The sequence below is a fragment of the Knufia obscura genome, assembly GCF_036327395.1.
Source record: "Knufia obscura strain CCFEE 5817 isolate CBS 148926 chromosome Unknown scaffold_2, whole genome shotgun sequence".
NCBI lineage: Eukaryota > Fungi > Ascomycota > Eurotiomycetes > Chaetothyriales > Trichomeriaceae > Knufia > Knufia obscura.
In genome coordinates, this window is record NW_027042688.1 from 387,258 (window position 1) to 403,861 (window position 16,604).

At 51.7% G+C, this 16,604-nt stretch overlaps 7 protein-coding genes and 1 non-coding gene across 8 annotated transcripts; 3 read left to right on the plus strand and 5 right to left on the minus strand.

Moving 5' to 3' along the window:
* Positions 1 to 519: 519 nt before the first annotated feature.
* Positions 520 to 1,336, plus strand: PMZ80_002003 (uncharacterized protein; the record flags this gene model as incomplete). The annotated part of the gene is made up of 2 exons (XM_064870440.1): positions 520 to 970; positions 1,023 to 1,336. The coding sequence occupies 2 exons, from the start codon at positions 520 to 522 to the stop codon at positions 1,334 to 1,336; spliced, it is 765 nt and encodes a 254-aa protein (XP_064732893.1).
* A 78-nt stretch (positions 1,337 to 1,414) lies between these two features.
* On the minus strand, positions 1,415 to 2,692 carry PMZ80_002004 (uncharacterized protein; the record flags this gene model as incomplete). The annotated part of the gene is made up of 1 exon (XM_064870441.1): positions 1,415 to 2,692. The coding sequence occupies one exon, from the start codon at positions 2,690 to 2,692 to the stop codon at positions 1,415 to 1,417; it is 1,278 nt and encodes a 425-aa protein (XP_064732894.1).
* A 457-nt stretch (positions 2,693 to 3,149) lies between these two features.
* Positions 3,150 to 5,261, plus strand: PMZ80_002005 (uncharacterized protein; the record flags this gene model as incomplete). The annotated part of the gene is made up of 3 exons (XM_064870442.1): positions 3,150 to 4,736; positions 4,784 to 4,837; positions 4,902 to 5,261. 3 exons carry the CDS (start codon positions 3,150 to 3,152, stop codon positions 5,259 to 5,261), a joined length of 2,001 nt encoding a protein of 666 aa, XP_064732895.1.
* Positions 5,262 to 5,981: 720 nt separating this feature from the next.
* PMZ80_002006 (uncharacterized protein) lies at positions 5,982 to 7,844 on the minus strand (the record flags this gene model as incomplete). Its single annotated transcript, XM_064870443.1, has 1 exon — positions 5,982 to 7,844. One exon carries the CDS (start codon positions 7,842 to 7,844, stop codon positions 5,982 to 5,984), a length of 1,863 nt encoding a protein of 620 aa, XP_064732896.1.
* A 333-nt stretch (positions 7,845 to 8,177) lies between these two features.
* CYC2 (mitochondrial peripheral inner membrane protein) lies at positions 8,178 to 9,359 on the plus strand (the record flags this gene model as incomplete). The annotated part of the gene is made up of 1 exon (XM_064870444.1): positions 8,178 to 9,359. The coding sequence occupies one exon, from the start codon at positions 8,178 to 8,180 to the stop codon at positions 9,357 to 9,359; it is 1,182 nt and encodes a 393-aa protein (XP_064732897.1).
* A 2,192-nt stretch (positions 9,360 to 11,551) lies between these two features.
* Positions 11,552 to 11,698, minus strand: PMZ80_002008. The gene has a single exon. It is a non-coding gene; the product is annotated as a tRNA-Ile (tRNA).
* A 1,866-nt stretch (positions 11,699 to 13,564) lies between these two features.
* Positions 13,565 to 14,501, minus strand: PMZ80_002009 (uncharacterized protein; the record flags this gene model as incomplete). Its single annotated transcript, XM_064870445.1, has 4 exons — positions 13,565 to 13,988; positions 14,012 to 14,105; positions 14,159 to 14,236; positions 14,414 to 14,501. 4 exons carry the CDS (start codon positions 14,499 to 14,501, stop codon positions 13,565 to 13,567), a joined length of 684 nt encoding a protein of 227 aa, XP_064732898.1.
* A 687-nt stretch (positions 14,502 to 15,188) lies between these two features.
* Positions 15,189 to 16,040, minus strand: PMZ80_002010 (uncharacterized protein; the record flags this gene model as incomplete). Its single annotated transcript, XM_064870446.1, has 1 exon — positions 15,189 to 16,040. The coding sequence occupies one exon, from the start codon at positions 16,038 to 16,040 to the stop codon at positions 15,189 to 15,191; it is 852 nt and encodes a 283-aa protein (XP_064732899.1).
* Between the last annotated feature and the right edge of the window lie 564 nt (positions 16,041 to 16,604).

Below are 16,604 nucleotides of genomic sequence, written 5' to 3' on the forward strand. Positions count from 1 at the left end.
AAATTCGATCTCGACCGCTTCAAAGATGCCTAAAGCAGATGTGAACATGCATAACAGGCGCGACCTTCCATCTGGTGAATGATGCGGGAAGCTGTCAGGAAATACGAAATGCAAGATGAGCGTGATTCTAAATGTGATGGAGAGCTTGCCGTTCACCTGGAATTTGACCTGCCAATCAACGATTAGGCGCTGGATTCGGGCGCGCCTTGCACCTTCTGTCACTAAACTCTTTCCAGTCCTTGTCACTTTTAGGCCTCTGGATAAATAATTTTGGTCGCGTTTACGATAATCGCAACTTGCTATTCGTCTTGCTGTGCTATATGCCTAGCTGTCAGAAAGCATCAAACCCTGGTTAGAGACTGTTCTGCCGCACCTGAAGACGTCCCTATTCGTGCGTTACCTCTACAGCGGGACGTGCAGGTCGCACGACGCTCGACTTGGGACGCAACTACTGCACTCTGCACCATTGACACCTACAACCAGTGGTTGTTATCGGCATTGCATACGTGTCTGCCAAACATGGATCTGCTGGCTACGGTGCGGAAGGAGGGCTCCCGTGGTGGTAGAGGAGAGTTCAATTGGTCAGACGTCCAGAATTCATCTCGTCGTGAGAATTACCTTGGCCATTCACTGATGGCGCCTGTTGGCCGATGGAGTAAAGGTCGCGATCTCAACTGGTATGCGAAGGCAAACGGTGACGGAGACGATGGGGAAGACCCCGCCCAGAAAGCTGCAAGAGAACGAAAAGAGGAGATAAAACGTGTCAAGGAAGCTGAAGAGGATGCGCTGGCTGCGGCACTAGGCTTGCCAGTTCCACAGCGGAACAATGCAAACATGGAATCCGTGAGTGACAAAAGAGAAGTCGACAAGGCACTTAAGGAGGCTTCAAGCCTGGACCATGAAGCTGGTAAGGGCATTGGCTTTGGTAGGCGCGGCCAGCCAAGCGAAGAAGTGACCGAGACAATCGAAGGTAATGCCGAAGGTCAAAACGCAGAGCTTGACTACGCACTCAAGGAGTATAGACGAAGACATCGTGATGATGACCGCAAAGAACGAAGTCATAGCCAAGAGCGTGAGAGACGACATCACAAATCCGACCGAGACCACTACCGAAGAAGACACCGTGATAGATCGGGCGAAAGACATCGGGATCGATCTCGCGAACGCCATCATAGAAGACGCTCCAGGTCAAGAAGTCCAAATCACAGACACGATAGACGCCATCGAGATCGTTCACGTTCACCTTACAGATCACGGAGAGACGATAACAAACGACGGTGAGATGAGTACGAAAGTACCAAACAGCAGATTCAAACAACCCCAGAGATACCCCTAGCATTGAAACTCAAATTTATCCTTATTCTGGTGTAACCAACACCGAGCAAACATTCCCAAACGTACGAAGTTATCCACTTCACAATGACTGTAACACCCTTGCAGCCTCATGTATAGGGTGAACGTGGTCAATCTGTCCATCCCATCCGCTGCCATCTGTCCTTGTCTGTCCACGGCTATCTGCCTGACTAGCGTGACTCGCCCTTCTGGCCCTCTTATCCCCAGTCCGTTCACAATCTGCCGAGACACTCGCGTCGACAAACTCCTCTAGCTCCTCGCTCACTGTTTTGAGCTTCTCCTTGACGCTAGCCACGCCTTCGATGCCCACAATGTGCCGCGCTGGCGGGTTCTCATGCCCTCCAATAGCAGTAATAGCATGTACCGTCTCCGCAACCAACTTCTCCGTATGCGCACAGCTGAGCGGTGGAAACAAACTGACAATCTCATCTCTACTCAGCAAGAACGGTCCACTGGCTCTTTCCGCCTCAGAGCTCGCACTCGGACTCGCGATCTCGCCCTCTTTTTCCTTCTCCAGCCCAGGCGACCCAGCACCTACATTCCCACTCGGATACTGCGCCCTGATAGCAGGCAACCGATTCAACAGCCCATCCAATATTCCTCTAAACAACGGCGCCTGATGTCCACCTTCCCCCGTATACTCCACCATCCAAGGCGCACTAACCACCTTATTCGTCAAAATCCCAATCTCAATACTACTCTGCACAATCGTCAATTTGACATTAAACGGCGCAATCTCGTAAGCAATGCTATCGCAGAACCCTTCCAACGCCCACTGACTAGAACAATACATGCTCAGTCCGGGCGTGCCCAGATGCCCCGTAATTCCCGTAAGAACAATAATGTGCCCGTTATGCTGAGCGCGCATTGTCGGCAGTACAGCCTTAATCATGTTCATTGGCCCAAAGAAATTCGTCTCGAATTGCTCGCGGACAAGATTCTGCCCGGCTGGGTTTCCGAGTTCCTCGACGGCACCAATGACAGCCTGACTCGTACAGCAGAACAAGATATCCAGCTTTCCAAAGACATGCAGCGCCGTCGCAACAGCAGCTTGGCATTGTGCCTGAGAGCGTAGATCAAGCGCGACGACTTTGAGTCTAGCCTGCCAGTCTTTGCGGGATGGGTAATGGGCGATCTCTGTGAGGACTTCTTTGAAGCCTTTTGATTTGTGGGAGGCGGATTCGAAGGCGGATTGGTCGATGCCGGCGACGAGGAAATCGCCGTGGGCTAGGATACGACGGAGGAGGGAGATGCCGACGGGGGTGTCGGCGGAGGAGAGCAGCCAGACTCGGGGGGAGTTGGAGATGGGGAAGGTGGATTCGGGGGTTGAAGTGGTCATGTTTGTAACCTGATCTTGTGACAGATGTCGAGGTATGAATACCTGGTCATGTAGGATCGATCACGATGGCGTGCGAAGCTTCTGTGTGAAGTCGAGAGCTATTCCACATGATGTCCTAAGCTATCCCAGCTGAATGTGAATCGCGGTAGGCCGCCGACTGTGCTGGTTCGGAATAGCCTCTTGGTGAGCATTCAATTGATCATGGATTCTGTGAAGCCTGTGGTACAGAGCTAGACCTGTGTCTCCATTCGATGACTGGCCATCTTTGCGTGTTCGAAGCTATCAAAGAACATGTGCCAACCCAGTGGTGGCGGAAGCTCGGCGAGTATCCCGCCGAGGCCGTTGCCCGCCTCATCGCCGCTAACAAATTGCCCGTCTGGTTACATTCACCACATTCCATCTCCTGTTGTAGACATTCGTCAGCCGCTGTAACAGTCGTTCTGTACTGCATACCACGATGTCGAACAACAATGCCGCAGCAGCGGTACAAGAGGATCCAGATGGCAGGAGCTCGATGTTCACCTCGATCGCCCGTAGCGTTGGCATGTTCCTGCTCGTACAAGTGGGGATGAGATACTTCACAGGAGGACAACAAACTGCAAGTCCTGGTGCCGGAGGAGCAGGAGGAACATCAGGTGTGGGCAGTTTCGCAGAAAGACCCGACATCAGCACCGTTACCAACTACAGTGCTATCCCAAACAATCTTGCGCCAATATGGGCCGAGGATAGTGCTCTGGATATCAGAGTCCATGTCAGCTCGAAACTACAGCTACCCCCTCTGGCTTCGTTGCCAGTTGACTCGCTAGTTGCGAGCGAAGACAACTTCAAGATGGGCGACTACAAGTACAGCCGCGACTACAGCACTCTCATCCAGCTGCCCTCCGAAGTCCAGCACAACGCCTCCCTCTACGCCCACATCTTCACAGCTCTCCACGGCCACGAGCTAGATCCTACCTCCCGATCCTACGACACTGCTAAAGCAGCACACTATGTCAGACAACTGAACCACTACTTCCCCAAGAAGAAGGTCAGGAAAGAGCGCAACCTGCTCGACAAGACGGGAGAAACCGAACTAGAACCCGAGGACAAAACACCCCAAGTATCCTCCTACTGGCACTCAAACTTCTCCCTCGCCGTCGTACCCGGCACTGGCATCGTAAACTGGCGAAGCATGCACCCCGGCCTCCGCAAGAACATCCTCATGGAACCCACCGGCGCAAGAGACGCATCAGGTCAGAACGGGTGGTACTACCCCGTCTTTCACCTCAACACATTCTGGCAACTACGCTCCCACATGATCGAGATCAATGATACAGTCAAAGCCGTTCCATTGAATATCAACCTCTACAACATGGCCAATTGGAAATACTCCATCCTCGCATCCATGGATGAAGGCGTAAAGCAACAGCAGAACGCCGCCGCATTCGGTACCTCGAACCCGAACCCAGCCGGCGGTGACGGCAGCGAATTCGAGAAGTTTAAGGAGATTCTCCTTGACAGCAACCCCTGGCTCCTAGGCACGACCTTCTTCGTATCAATCCTGCACATGATCTTCGAAGCCCTAGCGTTCAAAAACGACATCTCCCACTGGAAGAACAAGAAGGATAACATCGGTACCAGCGTTCGCACCATCATTACGAACGTCTTCATGCAGACCGTCATCTTCCTCTATCTCGTCGACAACAGCGATGGTACATCCTGGATGATTCTCGCCTCCCAGGGTTTCGGAATCCTAGTAGAAGCCTGGAAGATCACTAAAACAGCCAACGTCAGAGTCAAGCCCCCTGCGCCGGGATCGATGTTTTCGTTCCTACCATATGTTGTTGTCCTCGAGGACAAACATAAGTTGTCCGACATCGAAGAGCAAACGGAGCAATACGATAAAGAGGCCTTCTGGTATATGGCTATTGCCGCTGTGCCGCTGTTGGGCGCGTACGCGGTGTACAGTCTTGTCTACGAGAAGCATAAAAGCGTCTACAGCTATGTCATTGAGACCTTGGTTGGATCGGTATACGCCTACGGCTTCTTGATGATGGTCCCGCAGGTATGCTCCCCCTACCTTCACAGCAGAAACCTCACTAACAAGCACAGCTCTACATCAACTACAAACTCAAATCCGTCTCGCACATGCCCGGTCGCGCACTGGTAAGTCTTATCCCCATCCTCACTCCACCTCTTCCCATCTGCATGACTAACACGTACTGTACAGGTCTACAAAACCCTCGGCACATTCATAGACGACCTCTTCGCCTTCACAATCCGCATGCCCATCCTTCACCGCCTCGCCACCTTCCGCGACGACATCATATTCTTCATCTGGCTGTACCAGAAGTGGGTGTACAAGGTCGATTACAGCCGTGTCAATGAGTTCGGACAGGGTGGGGAGGAAGAAGATGGAAAGACTAAAGAAAAGATTGAGACGAGTGAGAAGAAGGGGGGCGAGGGGGAGGAGAAGGTTGGTGAACGGGCGGTGCAGGGGCAGGATGTGAAGATGAAGGCTGCTGCTGCTGCTGCTGTTGCGACGGCGAGTGGGATGGAGAAGAAGGCGGGTGGGAAGAAGAGGAAGTGAGGAGGAGTGATTGGAGAAGTAGGTATGTACGTAGATAAAGAATATAATGTTTGGAGAATATGAATGGAACTGCCGTGGGTATCATCAGATTCTGACAAGCAAATTTGGCGCGCTGCTTCACGGGCTCGACGCCAGTCTGAGGGAAGAAGCACTCATGAGGCGCCCCTAGAGAAAGGTAGTTGCGACTGACTACTAGATAACGTGAACAGCTTTGCTGATTCGGAGGATCATAGTTAGCAGCTGAATATCACCGCAGTTTGCCCCATTCGCCCTTTTTGACAGTCAAGAGATCAGAGGGTTATCGACCCGCTTCGGTAAGTACGTGGGATGCAGGAGTTGCAATGTACAGCCAAGTATTGGTAGTACAGCAGGCACGAATCACAGTAGTTACCTACCTGATCATGTCCCAACATGTCATGCATTGCTTGACGTTGACGTGACGTGACGTTCATAATGACACCCTTGACGTGAAGAATGTCAAATACTGTACTGCATTCACTTTGCCGAGTAGGGGGGCCCTGAAACCCTGGGAGGTGGACGTCCTTCGTAGCGAGCGGCTTGCTACGTAGACGAAGCGCATCGATTACCGCACATGCCATTCATCTGCTTGTCAAGAGTATGGGAGAACACAATAAGAATGTTTCGTCTGTATGCGCTAAGTGCTTCAAACACACGCATACCAGGCAACTAGTATTTAAAAACTACTATATATCTCCCCGATCACGACCGTCCCCACCTCCTCCAAAACTTCCAACTCCTCTCCTCGCCCCTCCTCCCACCCCTCCCATCCCGTCCAGCAACCCGCCAGAAATAAACCGGTATGCCAGCAACCACAAAAGCAACCACAACCATAGCCTGCACCGGCTCATTAACAACCGCCCTCGACACCAAAAACAACGATACACAGCAGAACACCACAGGGGTCACAATCCACGTCTTGTACGGCCTCTCCAGATTCGGTTCTCTAATGCGCAAGACGATAAGGCCGAGCACAGTGAGGAAATAGAAAGAATACCCCGCGCACCCGTAGAATGTGATTAGTGTCCTGAACTCGCCGATGATGATGTAGATTGTTGTTAGGAGGAGATTGAGGACTAGTGCTGGGATGGGTGTGAGGAAGAGTGTGCCGTCGCTATCACCTGCGATGCGCTCGACGGCCTTGCGCATGCTGTTTCGTGTCCGTAGCTTTTGTGGGGTGTACCGTTGTTGTTCGTTTGTGCTTGATAGGCCGATACGGCCGAAGAGGTCGGGGAGGTATCCTTCTCGGCCAGCTGCGTAGACGAGGCGGCCGGATGTGAATGTTGTTGCGTTGAGGGCGCCGAACGCGCTGAGGGAGACCACGAGGGCGAGGAGGAGTGCACCGATGGGACCGAAGACTTTACTGCCGAATTGCACGGCTACGGCGTTGGATTTGTTCATGTCTGCGAAGGGGAGGACGAAGATGTAGGATACGTTGGCGAGGAGATAGCAGAGGATGACGGCTGGCATTGCTGTATGTAGGACCTTGGGTAGATCGCGACTGGGATTCTTGAATTCGCCTGTGACGTAGTTTGTGTTGTCCCAGCCGTCGAAGGCCCAGAGGCCCGCGTAGAGTGCGACGGCCCAGTCGGAGATTGATGTGCTGGTGTTGTCGAACCAGCCATTGTCGCGCCATTCTGTGTTTGCTGGGCCGCGGTAGGAGAGGTGTGTGACTGCTGCTATGATGCCGATTATGGTTACGGCGAAGAGGGCGATGAATTTGAAGATCATGAAGCCATCACCTATTCGTGCTGGAAAGCGGGTAGAGAGACAGTTGAAGAGTGTAACGAAGAAGAGTGCGAGGAAGGCGGGCGCTTTGTTGATCCAGGGATTTATCTCTTCGACTTCTGCACCTATCACTGCGCGTACCACGTATTCTCCCAGTATGATTGCAATGATGGCCGCAGATCCGGGCTTTAGCACGAGTATGGCTGTCCAGGTGAAGAGAAAGCCAGCTAGTTCACCGAATATCTTGGCTAGGTAGACTTGTGCGCCACCGTTGAGTGGTATTGCACCTCCCAGCTCTGCGTAGGAAGCTGCGCCGGTCCATGCGAGAAGGCCAGAAATTGTCCATACTATCAGAGAAGCGCCAGGAGAACCCACGCGGAGGTTGACTTGCGAGGGAGAGCTGAATATGCCGCTTCCGATTATCAGACCGACCACCAAGGACAAGCCATTGAAGTATGTCAGTGTCTTATGCTTCTCCAAGTTCTCAATGCCACCACCCCTATCGAATGAGGGCGTCGCAGGTGCGCCCAGCGCTGTATAGCCACCAGCAGTCGTAGAAAGAGGAAACAGGGCAGGCGTAAAGTCGAAAGCGGAGGAGACACTATAGGATCTGTTCATGCGACTGCGCTGGGCAGGATTGGCGCTGTCGAGAGGATCTTCATTCTCAAAGGAAAGCCGACGGGAAGAAGGGGCTCCAGATACAGAGGAGGATTCGGTTGCGCCATCATGATCGTCTCCTCCCTCGGAGTCAGCTAGACTTGCGAGTTCGAGAGAGTCTCGTCCCGGTATCTGCAGAGCGGACGGCTTGGATAGTTCACTGAAGCCCAGGCGTGACATGGTCGGGCAGTGTTAGGAGGTGTGGAAGGGCCGTCGTAGTCATAACATCATGTTCGCATTACTGTTGTAGCCTGTGACCACTGAGGAAGACACTCCTTTTCTGGGTCTGTTATTCCTTGAATGCGTAGGAAATGAAATGAGGTGGAGCCGGCTGGTTGCTTTGTTCCTGATCGCGAACGCTCATGCAGGAGGAGCGCAGATCATCCGGTTATGTCATCGCTTCGTGACTGCGAAAGGAGCAAATAATCTCGTCCCGGAAACTCGACGGCATCCCCAGCAGACAAGGACATTGCGTGGAAGCTATCGGGGAGGTGCGAAGGAGTGTAGAACCTCATGTTGCGAAGATGCATAGCTCGGCCGTCAATATGCACACGACTGCATCCTCGAGGTCCGTCCGCGATATTGCGGCCTCGATGGAAATCAACGAAACCTGAACCACTACAGCCTATTGCCTCAGCAAGACCACCAACATCTCGGAAATGGCAAGCTTACGTAGTCATCGGTGTTGTCGGCTTTACCATAGGCTCCTGGTATCGTATGATCTGGCTTAGGAAGAATCCCGACTCGTTTCAAGCATTTCAGCTTATCTCGAAAGAGCCCGTCTCGTCGACAGCAAGCATATTTACTATCAAGCCGAAACCACGAGCTGGCACCGTCTTCTCACCAACATGGAAAGAGGGCATCTGGAATGTTCAGTTCAAGCAGCCACAGCTACAGATCGTGCGGGCCTACACTCCTCTTCCTCCTCTACCAGATGAGCTCGACGCGGATGATTCAGATACACTACGATTCTTGATCAGGAAGGATGCTCGTGGCGGTGAGATGTCAAGCTACTTACATCGACTACCAGCCGGTGCCACTATTGAGCTGAGAGGGCCGCATGTCGAGTACCCGATTGGGGACGACGTCAAGAATGTGATATTCATTGCTGGCGGGACGGGTATAGCGCCGGCTATGCAAGTCGCACACGCTATGTTCGATGGTCTGAGCATTAGACAGAAGAGTGAGAAGAGGTTGCACATACTATGGGCGAACAGGAAGACGGAAGACTGCACTGGAGCTACATTTGATACTAAGGATGAAGTCAATGCTGCAGTCACAACATCTGGCTCGAGTGCCTGGTCATGGACAAGTCTCTTCTCTTCATCGGCCCAGATCGCGAATGATACTGTAGTGGAAATGGAGAAGTCGAGCGAGCAGCCAAATGCTGTAATGCGCCAGTTGGACAATCTCAAGTCACAGCACGGTGGAAACCTCGCTGTCTCGTATTTTGTAGATGAACAGAATACTTACATCCACACCGGTACGATCGAAAAGTCTCTTTCTTCGTTGACAGGTGCCGCCAGTACTGAGAAGACACAAATTATCATCTCCGGTCCACCTGGGTTCATCACCTACCTAGCTGGTCCAAAAATATGGCAGGATGGTGAGGAGAAGCAAGGTCCATTAGGCGGTCGTCTCGCGCAGGTGTTGGGGAAAGATGGTAGAAGTGATGTGAAGGTTTGGAAGGTGTGACACACATACAGTGAATTCAAAGGCACTCTGTTCGTTCCCCTTCAGGCATTAATCAAGCTATGGCTATCGCAACACTACACGACTGATTCTGCATCAGCCTTACCATCGGTTTGAAAAATGTTCCATTAGAACTCAATTTCGCCTGCGGCATTGACTTGGCGACACAAAAAAGGATGGACCAGGTCCGGTTCGAACGGACGACTTTTCCCAGACAGCGTCAGCGTGAAACCAAAGGTCTAGATGGGAAGACACTCCCTGCAGAGAATACACTCTGTGACCACCACAAGTGTGTCCCAGCCGTGCGAAGGGAACACTCTACCACTGAGCTACAGGCCCGAGTAATCTATTAACGGCAGCACCAGCCTCAGATTGAGGAGGATATCTGAGAAAACATGCATAAGTACTTGCGTGCAAACAGTGGAGGCGCAGACGGTGAAGGTTTGCAGGCAAAACTTACATCACGTGCACGGCCTTTGGAACTGGCCGATGCCTGCGACTAACCGATAGCACACGCACGTGGCCGAATAGACGGTCATTCATCAAAGCGACATTGGTTGGGCTAATACTGAGGACAAGGCAAATCGCCAAGTGTGCATACATACGCGCCCAGCACACGCATTGTATCGTGTCGCGCGTTAATCTAGGTCAGACTTATGCTCGATCTCGTTGCTGAACCTCTCCATAACAACATCATTTCGGCTTCACCACTACCGCTTCGACCGACTATCTTCCACTTTCGACAACGTGCAAAAAGCATATGGACCAGGTCTGGTTCGAACAGACGACTTTTCCCATCTCCAATAGGAGAACCTGACCAAAGTCATGGAAGCCACCAAGAGGTGTTGAAAAACTGCCGTCTTGGTACCGTCCAATCCAATATCAGCTAAGATGTGCCACTTCCACACTGCGAAGGGAGCACTCTTTCACTGAGCTACAGGCCGCCCCCAATAGTGCAGAACTGTTCTGTAATTGTGGTATGAATCGTGGCTTATGAATATATATCGCTTGGTGTATATGTGCTGGAGGCATTCGAGAGCAAGCGGAGTGAGACAACAAACGCACGGAGTGCAAAGCGATTCACAAAGACGATGGAGACGCAAGGACCTAGCCGCAGACATCTGCAGGGCTGAGCTGTTGGCTGTTAGCTCATAACGCTGGATGATGCTTCCTTCGACAATGTCGCTTCCTCCTTCAATGCCATCTCAGCGACATGGCAGCTTAGTCACTTCACATCACGGTTCGCCGAAGAGAAAGCCGCATGAGGCAATCTCATTCTCAGAGCTCCGATACTAGATCTGAAATCTGAATGGAAAGAGTGAGGTCCAACACGAACAGACAACCTAGTCAGCTGTGCTCTCCTACCTTCAATCAAAAGTGTTATTCACAACAACTGACGTTCGCGAGGAAGACCTTATCTTGGGGGTATTCAGCAGGGATACCGACGGTCTCGACACCAGCACACGTCAAAAGCGCATTCAGAGCAAGGCCGTGGTCAGGCGACATGGGACTTCACTCTGAAGTGAGGTTTAAGTCAAGCTTTTTCTGGCCAGTTCTCACCAGTCTGCAGCGCTAAGTGTCGCATATGACAGCTCGACAAAAAGAAATCGAACCAGATCTGATTCGAACAGACGACCTTTCCCGCGACGTTGGACCTCTAGACCAAAGGCTCTGACAGCCAGCACGCTGGCTGTCATGCCACCACTGCCGTAGTGTGTCTACCCATCCAAATATAAGGGCAACGCTCTACCGCTGAGCTACTGGTTCAAAGGATCGACAGGAACTTCTGCTGGAATGATACCATTTTTGTGTCATTGGATACAAAGTCTCAGTACGACGGATCCGCTCGAGGAAACGGCTAGACAAACATAACATTAACAAGCCATGAGCTTCGAACGGAGACAACGGCAAATCACAGCGATGGCACGGGTTTGACAGGGTTGATTTGACCGCATTGTCGAATGAGCATTGGCAGGAATCGGAACAACGATGGGTTCTGGATCTATGGGGACCCGGAAAAGCAGAGATATGAGGTCAAACATCCCAGTACTCACGAGCACATTTTCATCACGAAGTTCGTCTCCGGATGGTCAGAGATGCTGCCACTACGCATGGCTTAACTGTTTTCGCTGTCTGTCAGGCCAAAAACTGATCAAGCACACCAAAAAGGCAAAAAGGCAAATAGAGGAAATTTGTGGACCAAGTCTGACTCGAACTGACGACCTCTCCCAGACCACAGGCTACCTACAAGAGCAGGTTGTCTACATGAGCGGACACCACCGTCCTGCAGAACGTGTCGGGTTAGCCATTGAGGGAGCGCTCTACCACTGAGCTATTGGTCCAAAGATATCTCAGGCAGCTTCGGGAGGAATACAGATAAGTTTCGGATGTACGCTATATGAAGGTATTGCAACGCGGGCCGAGAGCACCGTGATATGGCGACTGCATGACCCGGTGGCTGCGACAGTGAGTGGACAAGATCTGAACGCTGAAGGAGAGGAGCAAGCAAATTATCAATAATTGCAGCGGTGGTGGTGGCCTACAACGACGTGTAGGAGTGAAAATGACATGAAGATAGGCCCGCAAAGCAGCGGCACTGCAAAGATTCATGCATGCCTCAGGCTGTATCTGAAATATGAACTTGGTTCAGCGAAGCCTACCTTTGTACTCAGTGTTTGCACTTGCTGTAGTAACAAGCTGTACGAACAAGTTGGCATCATCCTGGGTCCCCTCGATTACTAGTTGCGGAAGGCACGACGCACCATTAGATGTATCATGGGATCTTGTCGAACGACCACGGTTTGCAGGCATCGTCGTGAAGGAAACTCTTTCCATATTTGAGTTATTGTAAATGTGCAAGCGCTAGTAATTGCTCATCAAGCAAGTACGTCGCTGTCAAGCTCTATCAGCACCTCTCGCTGTCATCCGTTTCTATCTCCCGCAAGAGTAGTGTTCATTGTAGCGTAGGTCTCAGGTAATCGAACCATTGAGATTTCACACATCAAGCATAGCTTGAATCGCGTCTCTTTTGACAATTTTCATCATCGACCTTGAACATATTTCCCCCGACTCCCAAACACAATATGCACTCAATGGTTCGTCTCGCACATACCTCCAGCTCCTCTCAGTAAGTTAGTGATCATGCAAGGAGATGACCTTGTTACGACTTTCACCTTCAAGGCTCCGCCCGCGTTTCAGAAATGGCTAGTTGTCTGTACTCCCTACCAGGTAACCGACTGGTGAATGTTGGTTGCTCGAATGCAATCCTCGACTTCAGCTGAGCGTGTGGACAGAGCGTCTTCGCGGCATCGACTTCGACCATTTTACGATGAATCGGTGGTAAGTTGTGACAACGGAGCTGCATCGTATCCTGCTTCTTATGCTTGCAAAGTCGACTCGCATGATCATGGCGTGGATGAACTGGAGGTGTTGTGCCTGTCATTTCTTTCATCCATGTGCATGGACAGTGTCAGTATCTCACCATTTCGCTCACCGTTCATCCCCAACTTCTGCCAAATACGCTTTCGTGGAAGAACATAACACATAGCGTTTGCCGCGGCTGCTGGCCAGACTTGATTGAAGGTGGAATCTCAAATTGCATTCCTCGATTCCAGCTGAGCATGTGGACAACTGCTACCACGGTGATCCATGTGGCGATGAATCAATGCGTACCTGCAGGTCCTGCTTCTTACGCTTGGGAGATCGACGGCATAAAGCTGGTGGATTGGACCAGTTATCCGAAACCAGAGTTCAAGCTCGAAGAGTAGAGTACTTGTAAAGAAGAAAGGTCAAGAGTTGAGCTTCGAGTCATCGTTGAAAACTTTTGTGGAGCAGGCGCGACTAGATGAACAAGGCTCCTCAGCCTGACCACTTAATTTGGTGCCTGGTCACGTGTTTATGAATGCCTGAGCATGTTGGCATCAATGGTGGAAAGCAAGCAAAAGGAGAACGCGAGCAGCGGAAGGGCGTCAGCATGTGCATCGACAATATGAGCATGAGGTACCCCATAGGTATATATATGGACAGTGCTTGTTAAATGCACAAGTCGTGCATCAAGCCGTGTAGCAACCGTCCCCAAGGCTAGCGTGTCTATTCATGATACCTCGGCTCCGATGTAACGCCCCGCTGCTTCCGAGTCTGCCATGAGCATTTTTTTGTAGCAGCTCTTGCTGGTATCTTGACCTTCTTTCTTCTTGCTGGTAGAGGAACTATGACTGCACCTCGTGTAACCATTCTGACCACGTCTCCTCGTCTAACGTCTGCTCAGGCTCGTCCGTTGCGGCCTGTGCATTGTCGAGCATATTCAGTCGCTCGATGCCCTCCAGCGCCTCACCCAGTCCCAATGGCGGCGCAGTCTCCACGTACTGGTCGCCGTCTAGCTCGTCCCCCCTCACACAGAGACCCGCTGAATCGTCAGCCTGATCTTGTTTGATCAAAGGGGGTTCCAGCTCATCTCCTCCCCTGATCATCGGATCCCGCGCACCTGGACGGAAGTGCTGGCGTTGTTCTTTCGTCAGCTCTTCGTATCGCTTGGTCTTCGCTTGGCTTTCGGCAGCTTCGGCCTCGACAGACGTGCCGCACGTTAAGCCGTCGAGGCGGGAAGGATTGGAGGGCCGAAGGACAAGGGACCAGCTGGAGTGGGGAGAGCCATTGACGATGGCTCAATGAAACTCTCCATGAGAGTGACCATTGCCTCCTCACGCAGGTACGACAAGATCTCGTCCTGGTCGTCGGTTGTGTCCATGGGCACTTGTTCAAGGTCAGTTCAGCTCTTGTTTACACCAATATTTCTTTGGCCCTACCTGGAACGTCTTGCATAAGAATCGGGTCGAAAGGCGGCGGCTGCGGGCCATTCGTCTTGTAAAGGAAGTGTTCGGGAGCTGTGTGTTGACGTTAGCACGGCTTGACTAAACTTGGTGCTTTATTGTGTGCTCAAATCTCTATTGACCTGAAATCTGTGACGGTTTGGTGCTCTTGCTAGGTCGGGTTTGTTCTTTCTTTCTGCAGAACTGCGAATGTGCCGATGAGAAGGTGAGGGGGAATTGATTGGTACTTACTTCCTGGGAGGAACTCGTATTGTTCCTTTGAACCAATGTTAGGGAGGCGCCGAGTATGTGTCATCCACTCCGGCTGATTTGGATTCATCTTGGCAGGCTATCGAGGGTGGTAGTGGTCAGTTGTAGACGGTGGGTAAGGTAGGCGGAAGATGCGAGGCGCAGATCGGATGTATGCAGAGGCCGTATTCAGGACACGAGTGGTATACGATAAAACGTGGTGGGTAACCGAGAGTATCGATTTTGTGTCTGCTGTTGTGTGAGTCCCGAGTCAGGTATTTGCTTGCACGTGGTGAAGAGAGGCTAGTCGAATCGAATGACAAGGCTAGTCATGGAAAGTGATGAACACGACAACCACGGACAGCCACCGGGCGCGCCCAGCTGCACCATTATGACCAATACTTCTCCCAGTTGATCCTGGCATCACGTATCCTATGCATAGAAACCTCATCCGAGTGACAAAGCGCCATCTCACCACGATCCTGAGAACAGCTGGGACAAAGCCTTTGAAGCCAGCGACCGTGATGCACCAGGTGAGCAACCAAGAGGTATTCCCACGTGCCATGTGGAACTGAGTGACTTGCGGAAGAGGCAGCACGATACTGACCATTCTCTCTAGGCCAGGTTTGCCGATGTCTTGTACAGTCCACTTCCCCTTTGACGTCCGACACGGCTATTTCTCTTTGCCGCAACATACCAACAACGTTCAGAGCTGACATGAAACTTGGAAGGACATTCAAAGACGTTTTTCAGCTGACCTTAATTCCGTGAAGGGCCATCATATCTTCGCAATGCACCGATCGTCTGGATAGACAACAAAATTCTCGAAGGCCTTTCGAACTTCCGCATCTCGCTCAGGCGGAATGATCGGAGAACCCGCCCCAATCGTGCTGGCGTCGTCGTCGAAGCCAGCATTTCTATCCTCCTCGCCCCTCCCTTCCTCATCCATCATATGCTCTCGCAGCTGCAAGACCTCGCTCATCAGAAGCTGTTGGTCATCTAGTTGTTTCGGAGCATATTCAGAGAGAATATCACGTTCAGTGGCGGTGATGGTTGCAAGATTCAAGACATGGCTGAGACCTGGTAGTGCTGACTGAGGTATGGCTTTAGCCATGTGCTCGGTGGACTGGTAGCTGAAGCGACGATCTGGATCCGACTCTGTTGTATATTGAGAACTGGTGTGCGAAGAGCTCGAGACACGACGTCGCTTTGGCGTTGCAGACACCTGCACAGAAAGATCGACATGATTAGGAGACGTTCCTATGAGTGTGCTTTGGCGTCTGATCAGACTCCTCCTCCGGGCAGGTACGTCCTGTTCACGCACGTACTGCACCTGCTCATCCCGATCGCGCTTGAGGCTACCGATAATGTGCTGCATAGGCAGGTACTGCCTGACTGGAAACTGGTCTTCTCTCCAGTTCTCAACATGAATGCCCATGCCGTGTTGCTTGGCGATGTCCGCCAACCGAAGCCCTCCATTAGATGAGGTCGAGGAGTACGAAGATATTGATCGAGTATGCGAGCGTGGAGGGAACATTGAGCCTTCCGGTACGTGCTTTCGGAAGTCGTCCATAGCGCCAGAAGGGCTGCCGGTGAATTGAAACGGTTGTATTGACTCCGTAAGAAGCATAGCTAACGATGCACAGGACGCGCCAAATATTCAAAATGTTGGTGCAGAAGCTGTGAAAGGATGCTAGCTATGACCAGCAAATGACGAGAGGACTTGGCTCTTTGGTCGACGTCAACAACACCTTACTGGCTGACTGTGCTTATGTTGTGCCCTTGCTCCAGCAACGTCAGATTCTCTTCAAATACGTATTTTGCTCACGTCGACAGCGAGGTGCACTGGAAAGCTGTAAGCAGTGATACAAAGATGCACAGACGACTTGAAGCCAGCATACACAGACAGAGGACGATGCCGGATCCTGGAACTCCTGAGTGATCAAGAAGTTTGAAATCAATCGAGACCAAAGTTGAAGAAAAGAGCTGCTGGCCCGCGTCTGGGGTTCTATCCGACATAAAGCACGAATGCGAGACCGCGTTGTAGCTCCATCTGGGGATGGGGTCTCCACAGACCGGACGCACAAAATTTTCTAGTCGTTGTGGTCTAAAGTATCTTTAGACTTCGAAGCTCAGACCATCTTCGAAGTCTGGCACTATCTGGCTGGCCAGGCATAAACATCCTTCGCAATCT